The 25,206-nt window shown below is 35.6% G+C and overlaps 1 protein-coding gene and 1 long non-coding RNA gene across 3 annotated transcripts in view; one reads left to right on the forward strand and one right to left on the reverse strand.

Annotated features, from left to right (window-relative positions):
* rl (Mitogen-activated protein kinase rl) overlaps positions 1-23,794 on the forward strand; it is a 158,530-nt gene extending 134,736 nt beyond the window's left edge. The window contains exons 6-9 of one of the 2 annotated variants that reach the window (XM_019043681.2): positions 6,377-6,544; positions 8,823-9,011; positions 10,408-10,537; positions 17,447-23,794. In XM_019043681.2, the coding sequence (XP_018899226.2) occupies positions 6,377-6,544; positions 8,823-9,011; positions 10,408-10,527 (477 nt within the window). In that variant the 3' untranslated portion in view covers positions 10,528-10,537; positions 17,447-23,794. Of the gene's footprint in view, positions 1-6,376; positions 6,545-8,822; positions 9,012-10,407; positions 13,574-17,446 lie in introns of those variants that run through there. The other variant, XM_019043673.2, reaches the window with a different exon arrangement.
* The window catches only part of LOC140224680 (uncharacterized), a 378,383-nt gene that overhangs the window by 253,185 nt on the left and 99,992 nt on the right, over positions 1-25,206 (reverse strand). The gene's annotated exons all lie outside the window — the stretch shown is intronic.

Raw genomic sequence — 25,206 nt, forward strand, 5'->3', positions numbered from 1 at the left:
TGATAATTCCGGCAGAGAGTGCACAGTGACGTTAAAAACGTTAAAGAATGAGCTCCAGGTCTCAATTTTTCCTGAGAATTGAGGCAACTCCATTTTTGGAAGTCGTACTGACGCTGCTGATTTTTGAGATGAGAAACGAGTTGAATTTGAGTTTTCATTATGCGAGCTTTTTAGAGAGTTGAACTTGGCTTTCACTTCGTAAAAGAGCTCCTCAAATTGTTCCATCTCAGATTTTAAGTCAGTTCTCTTCTGCTCCGAAATGTGAGAAGAGAGACGGACGAGTTCGGAAAAATTTTCCTCGTGTTCCTTCCACAGACTTTCAAGATGCTCACAGCGAGCAAGAAAAATTCCGCGTTTTTCCGGCAAATTTTCTGATAGTGCATTTGTGTCTTGTACACGTTTGAAAAGCAATGAGTTCCTAATGAGAATCTCGTTTACTCTAGAGAGTTGCTCTTCCTGCACTTTTGCCTTTCTTGGAGCCATATTTGAAAGAAGGAGACACGTTTTTGATGCTTAATTTTTGAGAGCAGTGGACTGTATTTTTAAACTGAAAATTTTGCAAGTTCAAATCCGGTTCGGTCAGGACCAATGAAAGTTTAATGAAAGTCTTCTAAAAAGATTAGCCGAAAGGGTCGTCCACGGCACCCGGACCGTAGGCAATCGTGACCGGTCACGAGTAGCGCGATGGAAGCTAATTAAAGAGAGAGACGAACATTTACTTTATTGAAATTTTGAAGAATTCATCCGCGGCACTCGGACCGCAGGCAATCGTGTCCGGACACGAGTAACGCGAATGAATTTAGAGACCGAAAGGAATTATTTATTGGCAGAAGGCCGGAATTTGACATGAATTATTATTGATGAAATTATTAGAGAAAAGAAGGTGAATTTAGAATACATACTCACTTGATTGAATGAAAAGACGTAACTGTTTAAGAAGGAAGGTTACAGCGCATGAAAGACATATGCGGGGCGAATGTACATACCCATAGACGCTACCATAGAGTGGTAGGTGAAGCATAATTTAGGTACAGCACACGGGCCAACCGGTCAAACTAGATTTGAAGAGGAATTACGCGGACGCGTGGATTAAGTTGAAAAAGGTTGTGAAGGAAGGCGCCGGTGAGTATTATAATTTAGGATTTATGGAGAAAAGTAATCAAAGATGAATTTTATATATTGAAACAGACAAAATAATAAATAAAAGAATTTAAATATTTAAAGGAAAGCCGGAGGGGCGAAAAAAGAGCCCGCAGCGCGATCGGGCGGGCCGCGGCGGAACTAGGCGCGCGGCGCGACATGAGATGCGGGCGGCTTGCCTAGCTGACGGAATGAAGGCTAAATATTGGTGACGCTAGCGGCGCCAACAGTCACACCGGAAAATGGCACCATTCAACAGACATTCAATGCTAACCAATAGGTCAAATGATTGATGCACCTCAGATTGTTTTATTTCTCTCTCAAAAAATTTGTTTCTTTCAAATCCATGCTCACTCCTCATGAAAAAAATGGCACATCAAAAACAATCTATTTCTCTTGAACAGCGTGCAGAGAGCTGAGTTCTGAATTCCCTTCATGATGGACTAGCCCCTTGGTTATTTCATGCAAGGACCCACTTCAGACGTCCTGACTGTTATCTGTCTGTAAAAAGATGCATATCTATTGTAACCTACAAAGTGTATCATTATTAATTATCTCACTGTTGCCTTGGATACGCAATTGATATTTTGGTACTCATATATTTTTTTTAAATTGAAATAACAACATTAATCCTTTTTTCTGTAAAAAAAAATCATGATTATGATGGTGTCAACAATGAAAAATTATAGTTTTTAGCTATTGTGTAATTTGTAATTTAAAAAAAAACAAAAGACAATTCCAAATCAATCACTAAAATTAGTGAAGAACTTCATAGTGTGACTTTAATTGATGCCCCATCCAACTTTGAACGGTCACACATGTGTTTCTGTGCAGCCATGTCTATTGGTGAACCAGAAAATGGAACTAATTATCACACTGATCATATTTCGCACGTTACAAATTTAAAGAAGCAAGTACCTAAAAACAAATATCCATAAAAGTTCACCAGAGGTGAGTCTCCTGGGCATCAGGTGAAGTTTAAAAATCAGTATGCACATTTTCCCATACAGAGAATAGCCAAAAATTGTAGAACATATTTTTGCACTAACAAATTGCCAAAATGCGAAGGTCTACACCTGGCCTTGAATCAAGCAGCTCTCAAACTATCAAAAATGGGAGTTCATCTCTTTGTCAATCCACCTCCCATATCTTGCACTCAACCAGCTCAAAAATTGCCAAAGATGAAAGTCCACATTGCAGTTCTTCTACTTGCAGTACGTCATCTACTGAAACCGTCAAGTTCTATCCCCCAATTCATGATCATGAATTACCTTCCTATAATTTAGAACCTATCAGTAGTGTATGTGTTTGTAATTTAAAGAAAGAGATTAATGAGAAAATTTCAACATTGTGCCAAGCCTACGATGAGGAAATTTCATCTGGTTCCAGTGACAATCCGTTTTTGTCTGACCAATCCAGTTGCCTCGGTTCGTTTCTGACTGGAACTTTAACAATCTCTTCAACAGATGACACAGACATATCCTCTCGCCAACATGGAAGTCATTGGAACCCATTCTTTAGGCAATGGACTACTATCACAGCTACAGACCTGCGACAATCAGGCAGTAAAAAATATTATTCCACCTACACCTCAAGTGATCCAACTACGTCAATTACTTCACAAACAACCATTACCTATGATTCATCCAGCGCTCCCTGTCTTCCAGGATATGACTCAAAAAAACAGTGTTTCAGGAGAAACTTCCTCGGGAGGTTCAATCACTTATGGGCCCATTATTTTTTACCAGAAGGAACTGTGTCCCGTGAAACTTACACCACAGACTCTGCGAAAACCCTCGTGGCAAAAAGTGCTCCTTTTTTGATCCTGTTGCTGAAGCTGCAGCACAGAATACCCGAGAGAGAGGTGTTAAACCTTTGAGCACCTCTTTGAAGAGTAGAACTTTAACTAACAGAGCTGCCGATAAATCTACAAGTGTGGAAATGGAGCACCTTCAAAAAGAATTAGAAATGCTCAGCGATACTCATAGCCCAAAGATCATAACAGATGCGAACGGTCTAGAATGTCTTGGAAATACTGATTTGCCCAGAAATCCTGGAAGTCAAAAGATAACTGGCCAGTCCAGAGACCCTGAGATACCTGAAGATGTTAATGATCCAGGAAACATTAGTGACCAAGAGATGCTGGGGGATGTCAAGAATCAAAACATTTTACCCAAAAAATCCGTAGAACTTCCGACAGTATCACATTCTGAGGTTTATAGCATGGTTAGAAATGAACTGACAGCAAAGGACAAGTCTTGCAATCTGGTTGAAAACCTGTGTAATGTGAAAAAAAAATCTAAACTAACTTGGTCTGTGGATGTTAATTCCTCCTTCAGTAAAGTATCAATCAGCACCAAAATCTCCAGCAAAAACACACAGTCTAATAAATCTGCTCTAAAATCTTCAGTAAATAATAAAAATCTCAAGAAATCTTACTCCCAGAGCACCACTGCCACCTCATCAAAATCAAAGTCTCGATCAGGACCAAGTTTCTACAAAGCTCTCCAACCTACATTTTTTCCATTCTCACTACCTGGTCCAAAAGGAATCTTCCTAAAAATAGTCCAAAAAGCAACACTCACGTAAATAGTTCGAAGAAGAACACTCACAAAAATTGTCCGAAAGGGAACATTCACCTGAGTAGTCCCAAAAGGAACACTCAGAAAAATAGTCCAACAAATCCTCCAAACCCCAGTAGAAAGCTTTGGAATATTATACCTCGTTACTGTAAACATTGTCATGTTCGAAAATCCAAAAGCTCTGCATTTGCTAATAAATATTCGGCTACCCACCGTAATTCAAAAGCCAACTTTTGCAACCTCAATGCATCCAAAGCTCCTTGTGATATCTCCCCAAGACCTTCTAATGTAAAAGGCACGAAGTGCAATTCTAATTTGAGCCCTTCTTCTAAATTTTCCTCTCAAAATGTTGCAGTTCTTTCGACAAATCAAAACCCTGATTTACCTTTACCTGAAGAACAATTTTCGAACTGTAAAAATCTTGCAGAAGTGGGGAAATTTGAAATAACCACCTCAAGCCCAACTCACTTAGAAGAGTCTAACTTAACCTCTAGTTTCTTGGATTCACCTAAAAGTGCTGTGCAGACTTTCAGCAACCAAAATCCCTGTCTTATCAACAAGAGCTTGTCTGCAATCCCGACTATCTCCTACTCATGCCTCACGAAAAATGTTCCAAAGAATTTCAGCGGGAAGCCCATTTCTTCTAATCCAAGACGGTCAAAATGGTTTGAAGATTATCCAGGATCACAGAAATCCATGCTGAATGAAGTCAATATGATAGATAGCATTGGTAATCAGTTTCTAGAAAGATCCTCTGAAAACTCTCTAGAAAAACGACTCTTCATTTCAAAATGCAATAAAACTGAAAATATCTCGCAAAATGCTGCGATAAAGAACAACGTCAATCACGGCTTGCCAAGGAAGTATTCCAATGCCAAGAAGCATGATCGTCGTAAGACACCTCGTCTTGTAAAGGCTCAACACAGCCTTAACCATCTGTCTGAATCAGAAATCATCCCAACCCATCTATCATTCAGATTTCATACAATGCCTCAACGTCGTCTGTATCAAGCAAAACAAAATTTATCTTCCTTATCAATACAGTCAGCTCCCAATCTTGATGCCGGTCGTGACTCTAAAGACTCTGTACGGTTACTTTCTCGAGCTGAAACTGCGTTTCTGATGAGCAGAAAACAGTCGCCTCTCAAAAACATGTCTCCTCCTTTTCATCCTACTTTTAACGACACCTTAATACCTCCTAACTATGATCAAAATTATGGTTTTTGGCCACCCATTCCTTTCAGTTTATCTGCCAAAAATTGTTCCCCCTTAAGTGAACCTCAATCCATCAATCAAAATGTATATTTTTCCAAGTTCAATCATCCATTCATGAATACATTTTCATCATCACCGGTATTTAATCAGTGTACCAAAGAGCAGTCTCATCGTGAAGAAGTAGAAGCTGTAAACCAGAAGTCAAGTTATACAAATGCTAGTCGTTTCATTAAAAATAAGAACCCTAAATCACTTCTAAAGGAAGAAAAAAAGAAGTACTTTGTTAAGAGTGCTAAGATGATGGAACTTCGCTTCGAAAAGGAGTCCTCATGGTTTGGACGTTCTTTGGACTCACTTTGGTACATCCCAAGAAGTCCAAAGAAAAAGAAAAATACCAGGGGAAAGGCAAAACATCAGTGTTAGTCGTTTGTTTTCATGTATTGGTAGTGTATCTTTTTGCTTGCCTCTTATTCTGCCTGGCAACAAATTGTTGCGAAAACCTTGTCACAACGTTACCGGCAAAATTAATGTTTTAACAGTGGTTTTGCAATGTTTTTGTGATTTTATTTTTGGCACTTGCCAAAAATATCTCCTTAATATAGATGTCTAAAAAGGTGTTCAAATCACCATTTATTATGAAATGCATTGTTAGGTAGGCCTTCTACTCACGGTTAAATATTCAACTCTCCATCTCAGGTAATTTTTTTTTGGCTCTTGTGCTCTTGACAGTGGGCCGATTATTGAAATTGATCGACAAAGCTATAGACAAAGGAGACAAAAGAGATATGGAGAGATCCTAATGGTGGAGGCGGGTGGTTGCAATGGACAAAGGAGGTAGGTAATAGACTAACTAACGGCAACCTACGAGAAACCCGACAGTTAGTCTATCATTTTCTCCCTTTGTCGATAGGAACCACCCATTTCAACCAATAGGATCGCTCCATACTCCCCATGTCTTCTTTGTCTATCGCTTTGTCCATCAATTTCAACAATCAGCCCGCAGATGAGGAGAGAAGTTCTCTCTTTACTTCCTGATAAACTCTTAAAGAGACCTTGTTTTCAACTTATTCCATGTGAGTGTTGAGTCATAGCAGATTCTTTTGGGGAGCTACTATTTGTATCTTTGCAGTATTTTTTGGCCCTGGAAAATTTTGGTACTTGTTTAGCTGTCAAGGGAAACTTGTCAATGTCTAAAAAAATTCCTAAGTACAAATGAAATATCAGTATAAAGCAACTTCATGATAGACACCAAAAAAGGACATTTATCTATTCTTGTTAATTTCCAATGATATAACTTGACTTTAACCAACCAAAACCCAACACCTGCTCACCAAAAATATGGGAAACTAATTTTTTTGGACGATACATTTACTGCTGTACCTTTCTAACTAATTACATAAACTTTTCACTTATCCTTTTTTGTTTATTTATGCTTTCAGGGTTACACTAAATCAATAGATATCTGGTCAGTAGGATGCATTCTTGCTGAAATGTTGTCAAACAGACCCTTATTCCCAGGGAAACACTACTTAGATCAACTAAATCATATTCTAGGTATTCTTGGATCTCCAACCCAGGAAGATCTCGAAAGTATCATCAATGATAAGGTTAGTTTGCAGTTTTTGGTTCTACTTTCTCTATGTAAATGAGGGTAATATCGAACAGATTCACATTGGTAAGTCTTCCGAAAACTTCTGTAAACTCAACCAAAGGACTCAAGGCCACATACAGGGTGTCTCATGAAAAACGAGCCACCTTGAATATCTGCCGAACGCGTCGGAATTTCGAAAAACGGTAAAAGACGTGTTCGTTTATATCAAGGGGGACACCTTTTGGCGTATTCGACATTTTCCCAAACCGCGGGAGGGGCGCGGGGCGGGGGGTGCCCCACCCGTAAGTCGAAATTTTCAAATGGCACCCCTACTTTTTTATTTCAGAAATCAATTCTATGCAAAAAAACAAGCCACCCTGTCCAAACCGAATGTAAATCGGACAATTTTCCAGTGATTGACAGAGTTTTAAACATTTTTTTCATGCTCTTTTCAAAAATTTCCCACGCCCAATGGAATTGCTGTATCAAACCAAACTCTCCGCCAAAAAAATTCTTAAACATTGCACTTTCGATAAAAAATTAAAAAAAAAATCTGCTGCACTCGAAATCTGGAGCACGCGGAGCCCTTCTTTGCGACATTAAAATTCGTTATACTGAACATTTCCGAGGGGCGCTCATCTGGAGGGTGTAGTAAGTTTTAGACAAGAATTATTAATCTTTTTTCTGAAGCATAAGAAACCGTGTCCATGAAGAAGCAGTTAAGGAGAAAAACAACGCACCGCGGAAAAATAGCGTCCTCAGAAGTATCAAGGTCCGGCTCAAGTCATTGACACCCCCCCCCCCCCCCCAAGAAAAAAGCTAGTCCATTTGTTTTTCTACTTATCTGCTTCTTCATGGACACGGTTTCTTATGCTTCAGAAAAAAGATTAATAATTCTTGTCTAAAACTTACTACTCCCTCCCGATGAGCGCCCCTCGGAAATGTTCGGTATAACGAATTTTAATGCCGCAAAGAAGGGCTCCGCGTGCTCCAGATTTCGAGTGCAGCAGATTTTTTTTTAAATTTTTTATCGAAAGTGCAATGTTTAAGAATTTTTTTGGCGGAGAGTTTGGTTTGATACATTAATTCCATTGGGCGTGGGAAATTTTTGAAAAGAGCATGAAAAAAATGTTTAAAACTCTGTCAATCACTGGAAAATTGTCCGATTTACATTCGGTTTGGACAGGGTGGCTTGTTTTTTTGCGTAGAATTGATTTCTGAAATAAAAAAGTAGGGGTGCCATTTGAAAAGTTCGACTTACGGGTGGGGCACCCCCCGCCCCGCGCCCCTCCCGCGGTTTGAGAAAATGTCAAATACGCCAAAAGGTGTCCCCCTCATTATGAACGAACACGTCTTTTACCGTTTTTCGAAATTCCGACGCGTTCGGCAGATATTCAAGGTGGCTCGTTTTTCGTGAGACACCCTGTATATTCAGAAATCAAATATTCTGAGGGAGCCAGCTATATGCTCATCAATAACCACGGAAAAAATAAATTCCTTTTCTTGAAGTACCTCCGAGAAGTACATGGTGTAAATGTATCATGAGACAAGATGGGTGAAATACCCAAACCACATTTCTCATTTGTGATGCTTTGATGCTTCGCTTCAATTTTACTTTTTTAAAGGAAAACTGATCAACACCATTCCTTGGAGTTTTGCACAAAGACGAAAAATTACAAGCGTTTTTCAGAATCGATGTTGAGTAGTTTTCCTTTCAAAAAATAAAACATGATAGGAAGTCTGCATACAATGTTGCAAACCGAGATACTTAGTTTGGGAGTTTTACATCGATATGAATTTAAAAACCACTACATATATTACCGTATCAAAGTTTTACGTAAAATACAATGGACAAATCAAATTTTTCAAAATTCAACACAAAAAAATGAAAAATGATAGAAAGTCCGCAATGTTGCAAACTGTTACAATAGGTATAATGGTTTTCATCTATGTCATTTCTCACATCCCGCTCACAGAAAAACCTGAGTTTACTTAAATAAAATGGAGCACTAAAGACATCGGTATGTTTTAAGATGAAAGCATCTACCTGTGTGCTAACTGCTTTTTGACAGAATTGAAGATACCTTGTGTCAGAGGAGGAAACCGCGTGTCGTATGTGTATGAAACCAAGCTATAGTTATTTGCTGAATGTATTGGTTGATTTCAATACCTAATTTATCCTACGTTGATTATGGTTTTTTCGCGAGCAGAAAATTTGAATTAAGGTTTATAATGTAAATTATGAATCATTACGTGATCATTAAGATTTTTGCTAAATAATATTCTCATTGCAGGCACGCAATTATCTGCAGTCATTACCATTCAAACCAAAAGTTCCGTGGACAAGATTATTTCCTTCAGCTGATGCCAAAGCATTAGATCTGCTCGACAAAATGCTGACTTTTAATCCTCACAACAGGATAGTAGTTGAAGATGCCCTTGCCCACCCTTACCTGGAACAGTATTATGACCCTGCTGATGAGGTATATTTTTACTTTTTCTTGTTTGTAGGGCTGTGCGAATCTTCGCAATTCCGACTATTCGCGCCTCGAATATTCGCCGAATATTCGCTTTGTCTGCCTCGCGCACTATTCGCAAATTGCGAATAATCGCGCCGTCGCGAATAGTGAATTTTTGAACTGACATTTTCAAATATTCGCGCCGTCACGAGGAACGAATTTTCAAATATTCGCGCCATCAAAAATAACGAATTTCCGAGTGGCAATCGTGAAACGTTGTGAGGACCTGCGCAAGGCTTCCGCTTCCATCCGAGACATCGTGAACAGCGGATCTCCTTTGATCTTAACCGACTTTGCCGAATTTACGAACAGCGAGTGCAATTGCGACTGGCCCGCATATCTTGGTCGCTCCAAGAGTACCTTTTGTAATATTTGCGAATTTTCACACTAAAAAAAGTCATTTCAAATTATTCGTTTTACTATTCGCAGCTGTGATTAATTGACTTAAATTATTCGCTATTCGCAAATAGTTGCCGAAATTATTCGCTATTCGCTTCGTTCGGAAAAGTCACTATTCGCACAGCCCTACTTCTTTGTTATCTTCAATTCCAAATTAAGAGAGGAATCAAGTTAATTCAATGGATGAAATGACTTTTAAAAATCACTTCTGTTCCCTCCAATGGGCCTTTGGACAACTTGTTTTCTCTTCAATATCTTACGTGAGTGTAATAAGTATTTTTAAGTATAATTGTTACTCGAGTCTAATGAGTCTTAATAAGTAATTACCAATGCATGTAATCTAATTTGTGTAGTGCTTCGTGCCTGATGATGATCCTCCGGATTGTAAAGCTTAGCACAAGAATGTAATTCAATGTAAATAAAATGTATGAAGGCTACATGTTCTATGTTATTATATTATTGTACTTGAGAGACGATTTACACAATAGGAAGTCTAGAAATCAACCCCTGAAGAAGATGAAAAAGGTATAAGAATATAGTTAAGTGGCAAAAATACAGATTACATCATTTGTATAATCTAAATTTCATTAGATATGTGTCAAAAATATTACTCAATATCTTTTTCAGGATTTTATTTCCAAACTTATTGTAGAGTAAATAGTTTCCTAAGTAAGCTTTTGAAGAGAGAACATGTACCGAGCCTTCCAGTTTAAATCTAACGGACATCCTGGTGTTGTCTACATTATTTATTGGTAATTTTATCAAGATACGTGAGTATGAACAGCGTTATTAGGAATGAGAAGGGGTGTTACAGGCGCTTGTGCAGAACTGGAATATCATGATGGGAGGGTGACAGATCCAGTTAGTGATATATGATTTGCGTAGACAGCATGTACTAGACCCGTTGTGGCAAGCTAAAGTAACTTTAGTGACACAATTTTTTGTCTCTTTTTTTTTTCAGCCTGTCGCAGAGGAACCTTTTCGATTTTCAATGGAACTAGATGATTTGCCCAAAGAGACTTTGAAACAGTACATCTTTGAAGAAACTGCCATGTTTAGGCAAGATGAGGCAGGCATGTAGTGAAATAAAGGTAAAATAAAAAATATGAATGTATTCGCATCCAGCCTCGTGTATTTGGTCTGTGATTTGTTTTATTGAGTTACGCCACTCAATTCTTATGAGTCAATGTTTCATTTTTGATTTTTAGTGTATTTTAATTGTTGTCAATTTTAAGAACATTTTAACATTACTTTCATGAAATTACCATTAATATAAGGTCCTAACACTTGTTTGACCATATTCTGTGGCTGGTTAGGTTCTCAATTCAAAATTTAATGCGATGAATGAAATGTCAGTGGGAAACAAACTCAATTTCAATACTTGCTATCGGCAGATAAATTATCGTCGTGACAGACTAAATTTTACTCTGGTCCAACTTTTTTTACAATTTTTATTTCAACTGTTCTGCCAATTGCCTTTTTTTAGAAGAGAAAAAAATTATTTTTTCTTTATTTTACGGACCTTACTTTTTGCCATCAGTTTTACCAGTGAATTTTTATTACTCAGTAATTTTCAGTGCCAAATTTCTTTCCTCTGAAGAGAGATCTGACTTTTTGATAAAACTATATAGACTTGGAATTCCCCATCTAGCCTATAAAGGTGCTATTAAAAGGAAATTTTTGTCCTTCTTATGCCCTAAACCTTTACCCAGACTCTTTAGTTTCCCTTGGGCCTGTCCTTGACAAGCTCAAATTGAATATTCTACTAATCTCTGGCATGTATTTCAATGCGAGGAGCACCAAAAAAAAAACTGTGGAATGCCTCTGTCAAGCCATGTTGTAAATACAACTATTACACAAGTCTCAACGATAATTGAACCTTAACAGATATGTTAAAGTTAGGTCTACCAGCACCAGTTTTGATGTATTTTTTAGGTATTTCTTTTCTTTTATTACTGTAATTTTTAATTTATTCTTAAGTTCAGACAACAACTTAACTTGTTTTCACCAAGTATTGATACGTATTTCTCTAAGCTAAAAAACTCAGACTAAGTTTGACACGGACTAAAGTTGCAATGACTTCAAAATATTCTTCCTTTCATTGATCTCTGCAGTAATTGAATTCTAGAATTTTGATGTTTTATTTAACAACTGGGGGCTTTTTATTATTTTTGCTGCAATTTGAAATTTAAATTAGGGAATACCAAGCACTTTTTATTGAAGAATTTTTTTATTTATTTCATCATTCATCATTTTAACTTTCACTTTATTTTACTGCATTATATTGAAATGCAATATTTAACCAAAGTGATTTGCGAGAAAGATTGTCAAAGGATTTTCTGTGATGACATGATCTTCTCAAACGCATGCTGGCCATTAGTATTATGTGTTTGATTTCAAAATGCATGTATAAGTACTTCGTTTGCAGTTTATGCATATGAGTGTAAAGTGTTGCATGATTTTTTTTTTTTCAGTGTCTTTTAAATAAAGAAAAAATGAAGCCAGGAATTTCTATCAAATTCCTTATGTAATTAATAGTTTAAATCATGGCTTTGAAATCCTTAAATAATGTATGATTTTATGTGGAACTTTTTCTTTGCGAATGTTTATCGTTATTGGTAGTCATCATCATAATTCCTCAGTAATGTTAGAGTTTGAGATGGTTTCCAAGCAACTAAGTCAGTTTATAATTTATCCAGTCTTTTCAGGAGTAAACAACTTTAATTTATCTATCCTCCATCGTGGCACACAAATGTAAAATTAACAAAGAAAAATTAAAAAATTTGGAAGTTGGTTTTTCTTGACAATTACACTGTAAATTTTAACTCTCACGAAGGACTCGTGAATTCATTTTTAATTGTTTGACTGTTTGAAGCATACTCCCTTTTTTGCATCATATTATTTTTCCCATATTTTTGATGAGCGTTTTTCCACCATTATTCAGAAGTAAATTATGTCTTCCAGAAATATTTGTTTGTTTAATCTTGGAATCAAAGATGTAAATGTCCATCTTTGTAACGAAGTGTAGTGTGAATTTATTTTTATCTTAAAAATGATGAAGCCTGAATAATGATGTTTGACCTGTCAAAAAATAAATAATTGTAGCATATCGATGGCCAAAGTGCGAAATCATGTCTCTCCATAGTGATGTTTCAAAATTTCCAGTCCTATTCTTTTTTTCTAAAGGTAAATAAGTTAACCACATAGCTTGAAATTATACAGAATATGTTCTACTAACCGAATCAAGGAAGTTCTCAAGAGTTTGAATCAACTAGTTTTCCAAAGAAAAAATAATGTATGACAAAAATTTTGCAACGTTGCAAACAGAGATATGTAGCTCCGCGTTTTGGCCATTTATTTTTTTTGTTACTTAGCAGGAAGCATACAAGTTCCCATCTTGAACCTATCCTCTAAGCGATCACTCGAGCAGCCGGGGATCGAATTTTGTGGGTCCTTTCAATTGTACATACTTACACATACTGAAGAGGAGTCATGACTATATTTACTTTATTTAAGTCCGTTGTAGTGCCTCTGATGGCCGGTGGTGCAGCTTACAATCGCTCATTGAGGGCTGGTATATTTCCGTTTAAAAGTACTAACTAGATTTGCCCCAATGGATTCAATTTGAATCCATTCTCATGGAAGGACAAATTTAGATTTGTTCACTCGAACTTAGGAACAGAGACTTCCCGCCTTCAATATAGCTGCTCGTGATTGAGAGCTGGGAGATAGTTCAGTGCAATTTTTATAAAATAATGTCACACAAGCAGACTATTCGATGGTCATTTGAATATTTTGCATATCATTGTCCCTGTGCTAAGATTTATATTTTATGTGTTCAAATCATCGGTTCCATTGAAATAACTTACATTGGCAGGGTCACTATCAGTCTGAACTTGAGTTAAAATTTTAGAGGCTCTGTTGATCGCAGTATCTGGAACAGGACTGAATTTAATACATGTTTTGGTCCTGTTCAACCCACTTTGTTCTCTGAGAGTATATACTCATCAGTTTAGTTTTAAATGTTTTCCTTTCCTTGCATGTTACGAAAACAGATAGTTTTACTTTCTTTTCTCATGCTTGTAAGTTTCTTGAATGATCATTACATTTTCTTTTCTAGTTAAAAATTGTTTTCTTCTAATTTCCCAATACATAAAGATCAGGGAAATAAGAGCAGAGCTGTGAGTTCCTGAAAATGTAGAAACAGAATGACTATAATTCGTTGTCTCCTGCTTGAAGCAACGTATCTTGGTTGCGCTGTCTCAGTATCTCTTAATAACATTTTATTTTTTTGTATGAGAACCATTGTATGAATTTGCTTAACAAATCCCGTGACTTTTCTTCAATTTTCGTGAAAGAATACACCTACAATTTTTTGACAAATTTGGATAATGAATCTCCCATGAAAAAATAAAATGTTCATAGAAATACAGAAACAGCGCAGACAAGATACGTTCCTTTGTGCGAGAGACGACGAATTTGACCACATTTTCCAGTAAGGAACTATTATTTCTGGTTCATTTTAGATACAACGTATGTACCATTATATTCTCTTTCTAGATAGGTGCTTTTCTAAATGAGCCTGAAACGTTGCCTACAAGAATGGAGAGTCTATAACCACTTGGTTTCATGACGTCAAACTAGTAGAGTAATCGCTGTGTTAACCAATCAGAGCTGCTGTCGATCGGCCAAAGTTGCACGAGCGGCACTTTTGAATCTTAGTGGGGTAACGATTTTCGGTATTTAGTCACGTTTAGCTTTTATTTCCTCAATTATCAGACAATGTAATTTATGAACTAGGCAGTTTTCTGCTGTGAAATTTTATCTTTTTTCATTAAGGTTCCTATGAATTTTCGCATAAGATCAACCCCTGAAAAGATACTAGCACAAAAAGAACATGTGTCATGCGTTTTCCCATAAGAACTTATGTTAAATCGCGGCCGAGTTTCATCTACTAGTGTGACATCACTGAATCGAAGTTACGGCCTCTCCATTCTCGTATGCAACGCCTGAAATAGTTGTTCCTTATTGTAAAATGCGCTTTAATTAGATCCAAAATTCTAGGAGTTGCCTACCTAGCTATTTTGATCAAAATTTTTGAATATGCTTGAATACCTTTTTTTACCTGGTAAGCTTACTTTAATGTTTGTAGGATTGACATTACTTCAAATTAAATATAAATGACAATCATTTTTAAATTTTTTCAATGAAATCACAAGTTTATATTACACTTCAACTAAAATCTGCAACCAATCTAGTATTCAGCCAACAAACTGTGAAGCTTGTATACTGGCAGATAGGCTATGCCAATTTTACAAAATATACGTTCATTTTAAGGCAAGTGATGAAAACTCAACTGGCTATCATTATTGAAAAAGCCCCGCACATCAGTGCGGGTCTACTGGCTCTCAGTACATTTTGATGTAATCATAGTAGGTTTTGGTCCAGTTGCAGTCGAAGTATTTGCGATTAAACATGTTTTTTTAAGAGGAAGTGGGAAGTCCAAATTAGGAATCAAATCCAACCAAACTTTGTGCTCTCTTGTGGGCTGGATATTTTTCAAAAACATTGAATCGCATAGACCGTGTATCCTGTGTTACGGAAGGCAAGACAACTTTTAAAAATTTGCATGCCGATGAGTGGTGGCAACGACCCACATCGATGAGCTTGTGTGTCCCAGTTGCGCACATCTGCGCATGCACAGTAGCGGCTCCAGTGAATTTTTGTCAGATTATGAGGTTTTTTCCTCGGTCAATAATTAGTTCGGAAAAATGAAACAATGCTATTCGGGTGTAAAATTATGTGTTCTAAAACTTGTCTTCTTAGGAATTTTGTCTGAAAACAGACTCTAAACGAGATATTCGTGAAAAACCGAGCGAGGGCATGAATTCTCCATTGCCTCTCTGCAGTCTCTTCGAGTGCTTGGGACACACGCTCTCTCCCCTTCCCCGCCCGCCCATCTAGGGGCTCCGAGAGACTTGCTTTGCTCCGCCTGCACTAATCTGAGCCGGACGCACGGTCTACGTGATTCAATGTCTTTGATATTTTGCATCATACTTACGATTACGTACACAAGGGAAGTTACAGTAGGTAGCACGCTGACACAAACTTGCATGGAAATTAAATCAACATGACAAGTGACGTTTACTGTATCACATGTATTGAGTAAAAATGCTCTGTCAAAGAGTAACATGTGTAACCTTTCCCAGGAGGGTGCTAAAGTTATCCTTGAGGACTTGCAGGAAGCTAACAAAATGGAGGTGAGAAAGGTTTTCATTTTTGTTGCAAGCTTTCAAAATCTTTGTTTGATAATATTTACCAGCATGATTGATGTAGTTCGTTCTTAATGTACAAGAAGATTACAGGTAAAAAATGCAACGTAAGTCACCTCAGGCGAAATCCAAATAATTCGAGCTTAAAAATTTTATGGAAAAAAACCTGAGTTCAAAATAGTTTGTGGTTGCTCCTACGCAAAAATTGAGTTTTAAACAAAAATTTCTCATGTAAATACTTCGGAAATTTATGTCACTCGGCTTCTTAGAGAGCAACAAATGCCAAAAGTATAGAATTTTCAAAATTTGGACAACTCTCCAGCATTCTTTCCCTGTAATATTTAAGTATTAACGTAGAAGGGGCTATATTAGTATTGAGTATGCCTTCTTCAGTCTCACCTTTCCTCTCGTTAGGCACCTGTAAGACTCCATCCCCCTTTTGAATCATCTTAGACGGACCTGACACCCTCCCATCCCTATTTTTTTAAAAAGTAACGAAGAAAGCCTTAAAAATAGCTGCGAAAATTCTTTTCATCCGAAAATTTTTTTTTTTAGAGTTACAGGCGTATGTCATATGTGTGACTGAGCTTGACCCCCTCCTCCTTTCGGTAGCTTACGTAATACTTGAAGGGCCCCTGAGTATGCAGTATTTTTCTAAAGCTTTTTTGCCGTTGCCTTCAATGAATGTTTGAATTTGGAACAGTAGATGTGAACTGAGTGTTAATGCTTACCATTATTTGAGACCATGATTGTGAATAGAAAAAACAAGGTGCACTAATACAGGAAGTTCAGTTCAATTTGAAAACAGTCTACATAGCATCGCAGCAGATAATTATTGCTACTGACCCCTCTTACAATGGAGAAATGCAGTATGATCAATTTGACGGTTTTACAAGCAAAAGTTCCTTTTGTTTTCATCAAATGGTTGTACGATCGGACAATGTGGCAACATAGCTCTCCCAAAATTGAATGATGAGGAAAAATTTAAAAATTCAGGATCCATCATGTTTTGACTTGGAGGGGAAGCAATGCCGAATTAGCAATCAAGACTTCAGCATTCCTGTTGCCAAAGAAGTCTATCTGCAATGCAGCTGTTCTATGGAAAAACTCCGCATGAGTCTTCAGATTTTACCAAATTTCTGTTGATAAAACACGAATATTCTGAGAAATCTTTGGATATCACTCTTCAAATTTTTCAGATAATCTTGTTTGTGATTTGATCTGAATTATTCGAACACTTAGAGGAAAAATATTCTTAATTTTCCATGAAAATTAATGTTTTAAACGGAGAAATTTGGTAACTACCGAATGTTTAGGCGGCGCTTTTCCGTAGCATTGTAGAATAAATTCCTTGTGAAGATAAACTTGTTTTGTATGAAGGTATCCATTGTATTCATCCTCAAGTGCATCATTTTGACCTGAATTTTTCTATAATTCGTCCCAGTAGGAGGTCTCCCCCTCCTTTTTTTTCTGAATTAGAACGCTTCATTTGAACTTAATGAAATAAGATTTTTCAAATTCAGAATCTCATGATCTGGAAAAAAGTCAACCGAAATTGTAGGCAAATTAATGTGATGAAGCTCCCATTAAATTATAAATTGTTAGTAAGAAATACGGAGTCAGCGCAATTACGATATTTTTTCTTGTGCAGGAGACGATGAACTAGGCAGGTTTAGGTTTTTTTTATTGCATCTTTTGTTCTCATATATGTATTTCTATTTGTTTCAGCTGTTTGGAGCAGTTGCATAGTTGCAAATCTCAAGCCAAAGCAGGAGTAAGCTTTTGCCAAAAGGATATTAAATGTTTGCATTTAGCTGTCATTTTATTTGTCCCATAATTATCATTATTCTCTTTTTTAGGTGTCTCTCTTAATCCTGTTCCTTTTGTTCTGTAACAGTCAGGCAAATTATCTTGTTTGTAAATATTGGTGGAAAACCCTGTGAACGGGATGAAATTCTGAGAAAATGAATCTCAATGATAATTCTTTGTATTTGCTCTTCTGATTGGTTAAGAATTCCCTTAGAATTAAGAATGGAGAATTTTCAAAGCACCTACCTGCCTAAAGTAGTGAAGAAATTTATTTCAAACAACTAAAGTCCTTGCATGTGGAATCAATCAAATAAATTACCTGCCGAATAATAAAATTAAGAATCCTGCAAGGCTATTTTTGCTATCATTAATAGCGTGATTTACACTATTTGGAATTTAATGTCTCTATCTCACGAGAGAGCAGGCTCACCAATTTTTCCAGGTGTGCATGAAGTGTTTTGGATGAACATGCTTTATTCATTAAAGGAAAATACGCAGCTATCATGTATTTTGCTATTTGTAGTATGATGTTAATCAATCATCAATTTTAGAAAAGGGGTTTGTAAAACTTCTGCTCCAAATGTTATCATTAAGTAGATTGTTTATAAACACATTTTTGTGGCCCACTAGATAACAATGGAAAAGGGAACGTTTTAAAAACTTGAAGCCTGTTTTTTTTTCAAAAAAGGTACCTTTTGTTTTCAAACTTGTAATTGCTATCGTATGTCATTGATCGTTTTGATTTCTGCGCTCTCTTTAATGGCAAATCACACAGACTCAGCTGTGTCTTGTGTCAGCAGCAATAACTGAAATTTTTCTGTGTGAAGCTCTCTATGTATGCATGTTTTTTCAGAACTAATCATGTAGAAAGCATCAGTGGAAGTTGTTTCGAATTTAAATGACTCAATTTTCTTAATAATATGAGTTTCAACGTTCAGTCGCAAGTATAAAATTTGAATCCTTTAGATATCAGAATTCCAAGGTTGTTCCAGCTTATCTTTAATACTTACATCGTTCTTCATAGCCAATCTTCAGGGCAAATTTTTCCTCCATCTTGTAAGTTTTTTTGAAATTGAAATAGTGAATTGTCGTTCCTTTTTTTGGGCTCTTTTTTCACAACTATTTGTAAAAATAACTGCAAGAGTGGAGCATTCTCCTCCCCCTCCCCCCCAATCTCTCAAATTAGTAATAGATAATGAACCAATAGATAGGGTAAGCCATGAAGCACTCTATCATATCGTTCTAGTTTAAAACTTAGGAAAAACGATAAAAACACAAATAATTCCGAAATTCAACTTATAATTTGGGTAAGCTAACAAGCGTTTTCTGCGCTCATCAGTTTAAATTATCTGCATGCAAAAAATCCAAGTTTACAAGTATCAAACAGACCATTGAATTATTTTCAGTCCTCTGCAAGAATAAGTAATTTTTGCCTTGTGCTCAATATCCCCTGTGAATTTTACATATGCCATGGATTTGCAGGAAACAATTTTTTGTGAAATTCAACACTAATTATATGATAATTTTCAGAGGCTAATGTGCCACACTTTGATTTTGCTTTTTCATTAGCAGATAATTTGAATTTAATAACTTCGATGCTGCATATGAAAATTAATCTATAATTTTATCCTCAACTTTTCAAACTTGTCGAACAGCTACTGCTTGAAATTTTGATGAGGAATATATCAAGAAGTGTTTTAATATTTACCCTATCTAGTGACTCATTGTTTCCATCGTATTTATGTAAGAACTTTTCAAAGGACTTTATCCTGTCTCTGACTTGTAATGTCATTTAGGCTCTACATACAGATCTGACTGATCATTCTTTAGGTAGGTTAGCGCCCATTATTCAATTAAGTTTTTCTACATCCGAATAAATTAGGATCGATTGTAAATTCAATGAATATGTTTTATTGTTGTTGATGTTGATTTTACTGTTCTTTAATTTTCAGCATATGAGTGCTGTATTTATTTTATGTGTAAAGCAAGCTTCTCTCTCTAAGCATGACTTTATGATTCTGATTTGTTCACATCGCATCTTTTAAACCCAATAGTTAGGTGCATTTCCTTTCAGATGTTACATTTAAAGGCTAAGAGAAGAATTTTTGGGTACGCATGAGGGTGCATTTTCGTATCAACCTCTTCATTTAGCCATCAAACATTACCTTAATTTGCACACTGTCAAATATTCTGTGCTTTCTACCAGACCACTTGTCAGGTTAGTTGGCAGTTGTTTATTTTCTGTCTGCGAGTGGCTGGGCTGCCATTGTCTAATAGCAATCAAGGATGGTACTTCTGCCATGCTTAGACACATGAAATAATTCTCAGCGCATTACAATCAAAAGTAAATAACTGCCAACTTGACTTAAGTGATTCCTATACATTCATAGGAAAACATGCTGAAATGGCAGTTATCAACTCAAACTTTCTGATTTGAAGTTAGGTTCCTTATTCAGTGTGTTTTCAATACCAAACATCATAAAACTTATGAAAGGGCTGTTGCAAGATTCAGGAATCACCTCGGAAATAGGTATTTCCAAAGCAAATTTTATCAGGGGATCAAAAAATCGGTAGTTGAGCGCTACGTTTTTTATGAACCGCCCCTATCCAGTTTTTATTAAAATTCTAAAGCAATTTTTCTGTTAAGTTTGAAGCATCATTCCTGCATCTTTCAAACTGATTTCAATCATACTACTAAGGCTCATCTTTTTATCTTCTCCTGTACTCTGATTGGGTCCTATATAATTAACTGTTCTCAATTTTAAATGAAGTGAAGCGTTTAATAGATTTTAGTGTTTAATTTATCAATTACCTTTAAGCCACTAAATGCATAGTATTATGTCATCATAGAAATTTTTCCAAGAAATAGAGACTAAAAATTACATGAAAGGCCTAAAAGCATGCAAATGCATATATTCGCTTTTATGCATCTTGTTTTGCAACCTAGTGCTTTACCAAAAAAATATATGTAGTATGAATTTTACAAAGAGAAAAACTCTATTTTAAAAGAGAGATTTTTAAAGTTGAGTGTTGAGTAAGAGGAAATAAAATTAATTAGCTCGTCAATGCTCAAATATTCATAGAAATTGAGATTTTTATTTAGACTAGGAATAAAGTAGAGAAAAGATCATTTTTTTTTAATTCTCAAAAAATTACTTATGGACTGGACATAAGATACATCGAACCACTATGGATTTCTCGTAGAACAATGTTTTGCTTACTTTCTACGGAGACACATCATTTTAAAGTCGATTAGCACTGTTCTATCTTTTTCACTTTCTCGTTTGTGAATCGTTCTTTAATATTTGACTTTCAATGTTTTGAATTTGTCTCATTAATTTGGAAGACTGTCGCCATTGATTTATTCAATTAAAACCGGACAAAATGTATTCAATTTTGTTAGCTCTTGCTTGTATGTATTTCAAACAAGTGGTTCGTCTTGAATGGGTTTTTTTTTTCCTTTCTTTTTTTTCCCTTTTTTTTTTCTTTTATCATATTCTTAGCTAAGCCATGTCCAAATGAACAACTCTTTTAAGTACATTCATCCATCTGTTAAGAATCCATACGTATGTATTATGACAACTACTAGAGGATAAGTGCAACTATCATTGTGTAGAATTATCATTCATTTTATTACCACCCTTAATTTTTTTTTCCTTAAAAGGAAAATAAATAAACAGTACAGTTTTTAGTCTTTGCATTCTTCTCTAACATATTATAGGAAACATTTTTAGATCACCTTCAGTGACATAGTCTACTTCATCCCTTTCCCATAGCCAAATTTATTTGGTTTCTTCTTGTCGTGCATATTCTTTTATAGCTACACAGTTGAAAATTTTTTGATGGAATGATATTAAAATAAATGGCATCTTTACGATCAGGTAATGGATATTTTTATAGGAGTGTGATATTTATATGGATATCGATTTTCTCCCCTCTTAAAGGGGTTTCATTCCTCAAGGCTGATGTATGAATTGCACAGATGTGATAACAGGCAGATAAGTTAGTTCTTGTGCTAGGAGCTCTCTTGAATCGTTCAATTTTCACCGTTTAATGTCAGGGAGCTGCGTGCCTCATTTTTACTATATAAGAAGTAACATTTTCAAAATTTATACCAGTCATCTGCAAGTTAAGACCTTTGTCTCACCCATTTGTTCGATGGTCTTGTCACTATAGCACCCCTTAATTTTCTTCTTTGCGACTAGTCAAACAGTGCACCTTTAAACCAAACAGAAATCAGGATTTTTTTGTCACTTTTGAGTCAGCTGATTTATTTTAGTTGTATGTATGGGGCTTTTGACCAACGAGGAACCACAATGTTACTACGTGACAGTGGAGTCCCCTGGCTGGTTAAGGTTTCCTTACTTCACTTACCCTCCTCTGTACTTGACTAGATCTTAATTGTTTATTATTTTATTGTTTTTTAGTTAAAAAGGTTTTGTAACCAAAAATTTGCAAAATTTGAGTCTATTTGTGCTTGTGTCAGGAATATTGGTTTAGTAGCCATTAAACCAAACCTAGTTTTTTTCAACCTTTTCAATTTCACTGATTTATGAGAAATTTTAAAAATATCGTCCTAATGACCATTAAATCTAATCTGCGTTTTCTTTTAAATTTTCTTAAATTTTTTTCTTCTCATAGAATTTTGAAACATAGCACTTCCTAAAGTCCTTCACTTTTGGATTGGGCAATTAGTTTCGTTATTTCTAGTCATTTTACTCTTCTCAAGTTATTAGAATGTGATGAAAGTCTGAAAAATCAAACGAAACTGTGCGATGAAGAAATTCCTTGGTGGTTTTCTCTGTTATCTCAATGATCCTACAGAATAGTTTCTCATTGAAGTGAATTTTTTTTTTTTCAGATCATCATAAATCTTCACTTTATACTTTGAACTACTCATGGAAAATACTTAACAGATAGCATAGTAAAAGACACTCAACTGAATAGAGACGTTGGCAAAATTCCTACTGTGTATTAATCTAAATTTCAATCTAAATTATTAACCAGCTAATTATAAATTCTTCTTTGAGACTTCTTATTGATATTTTTGAACTCTGAACCGCTTACTCTCTGATATCCTCCTTTGAATCGTTCATTTGCCGCGAAAGAAAATGCATCGGACGCAACTCACCCCAACATTTTAGCTGAGTACGTTTCAGTGTCAAGGTATTTTTTGTGCTAACTTTTAAGCAGATGTTTTTTTAATAGGATAAATGTTGATAAATCTGAAAAATTTATATTTTGTTCCCGTTACAATGAACTTGGGCTATCATCAAATTGAGTGCCTGTCTTTATCAATGACATTTACTTTTTCTCACATTTTCATTATAGCAAGGAATGATCAAGGAAACTAATTTTGGAAAGCTCAACCGTTCTTTCCGCAAACACTTCGGAGAAGTAGCTGGCATCGTTAATTTATAATTATTTAGTTTTCGTCATAGTTAGAAATATCCACTGTTAAGAACTGGAAACCAAAAGTTTTTTAATAATACACTGCAATGAGATGAGATACTTTGTGCATTAGCATTGAGGTTGGGGGGAAAAAAGTATTAAATGAAATTCAGTCCGATTCATCTTTTATTCACATTAATTTGAATTTAGTGTTGCTCAACCCCAAATAAGACTTCAAAAGTAGTCGTGCAAGTTTACAGCATCTTATTTCCTGAAGTCTACATCATTTTTTCAATTAGCTACTTTCAACCATGTAGGTATGTATGTACATAAATTATTTAAACTCTTCTTTTTTCCGAACGATATTAGATTCTGCTGTGTTTATTTACCACTTATTTCATCCTGTTCTTGATTTTCTGTGTTGAATTATTTCCCTGAATCCAGTCATTATGTAAAGTTTCATTACTCACTAGAATTGTTCTCAGTTCATGGATTACGCTAGGTACTTACTTCAGCATTCCATGTGATATTTATCATTTTGTCTGTTATTCTACGATTGTTCAGCCTTACTTAGAAAAAGAAAAAAAAAATACACAGAAGCTTTCATTTGACTTTGTTATTTGTTTACCTTATGGAGGCGACATTATATCTGTTCATTTAGCATTATTAGCTCATCTTCCCAGAGGAACCTATTTTAAAATTGATGATTAAATTAATGATTGATTAATTGATAGATGTTGCAGTTTTTATGATTGATAAGGTAGATAAGGCAAACGTCTTGAAAATTTCTAAGACATTGGTGCATTTCCAAACCATCTGTAATAATTATTCAACTCTTAATTATACTCAAAAATAAAATTTCTAATTTGAACCGTCGCAATTTCTTGTGCTTTGATGCCCCTCACCCACCTCCTAAAATCTTGCTTTTCAAAATATTGCAGCTCAGTAAATTTCAACTACCAATACTTCAGAGTGAGAAAAAATGAGATTAGGGAAAGCTTCAATTGAAGAGTTATAATTTGTCATACTGTGATAGTTTCCATGATCTTTTTGCAAAATATTATCCTGCAGGCTTTTTTTAGGCTTTCATGAAAGCCTTTAAAAAAACCATTCCAGGAACCATGGTGAAAAACTTATTCAAATTTTATGGCAATACTTAAATTTCAATCAGTGGAATCCCTCCAATTAGTAAGTAGGCAACATACGCAATACTTTGATGCAGTATCAACAATTATTTGGATCGCATTTAGCAAAAAGGAACTAGCACTATTACAAAGTTGAAAAAATGTTGATTCTTCATTGTTATTTAAAAAATCTTTCAGAATAGCAAATATCTTTTGCTTCCCAGCAAAAAATTGTTAATTTTAAAGGAAAATAATTGTGTAAATTTTAATACTGTAAATATATTGAATATTTTTAATAGGAAAGAAGAAGTTGCACAATTTTGAAAACACTGTAAACGTGCTGGTTCCTTTTTGCTTAATGCAATCCATTTTACCTCGGGCTTGACAGATGTCGTTTCAAGAACAATACTTAAACAATACTGACATTTTGTCCAGTAGTTAGTTTGGTCCAAAAGAAAATTCGTCCTACCTTTTTTAGTCCTCTTTATTACCTTGACCCATACTTATGAGTCCAATGATCAGATTTTATTTTTGTCCAATTTAAATTGGACAAAAATTACCTACGCTATAATTATAGCATAGGTAAATGTTAGAAAAGGGAAAAATACCTTGGTTCTCAAGGCCCTTCCCTCCTCTCTAATCACAATAGCATCCTCTCTTGAAAAACTGCGGTTAAAATCATATGTTGATATTTGTCTATTTTGTCACTAATACCTATTGTGCAATGTTCTTGGTCGAAAAAAAAAACTTTGTATGAAGGTCAAAAAAAAAAAAACGATTGGACCTAAAACGCAGGGCCATTTTATGGATTGGACCGAAAAATATCGGACCAAACTTACTGGACTAAGCGGTACTGGACGAAGTTTATTGGGCTGATATTCTCTAGGACCAAAAAATTGGACAGAAATTCCTGAAACTAACAATACCTACGCTTGCCACTTAAATAACAGAATGAGGATTTTTTTAATAGATGTCATTCAATCATTGTACGCAACCTGAACTTAGAGTTGGCAGATGAGAGGAAACCATAATTTGAATCATTACTAATGCTACTGATGTTTTAATTGAATTGTTTCGAAATCTGGCCACAGCAGCGGCAGCTTTATACTGGATGAGTTCCTCTAGAATTTTCGAATATATTGCTCTTTAATAGGGTCCACTTTT

This window comes from Bemisia tabaci, chromosome 5 (assembly GCF_918797505.1).
Source record: "Bemisia tabaci chromosome 5, PGI_BMITA_v3".
In the NCBI taxonomy this organism is placed as follows: domain Eukaryota; kingdom Metazoa; phylum Arthropoda; class Insecta; order Hemiptera; family Aleyrodidae; genus Bemisia; species Bemisia tabaci.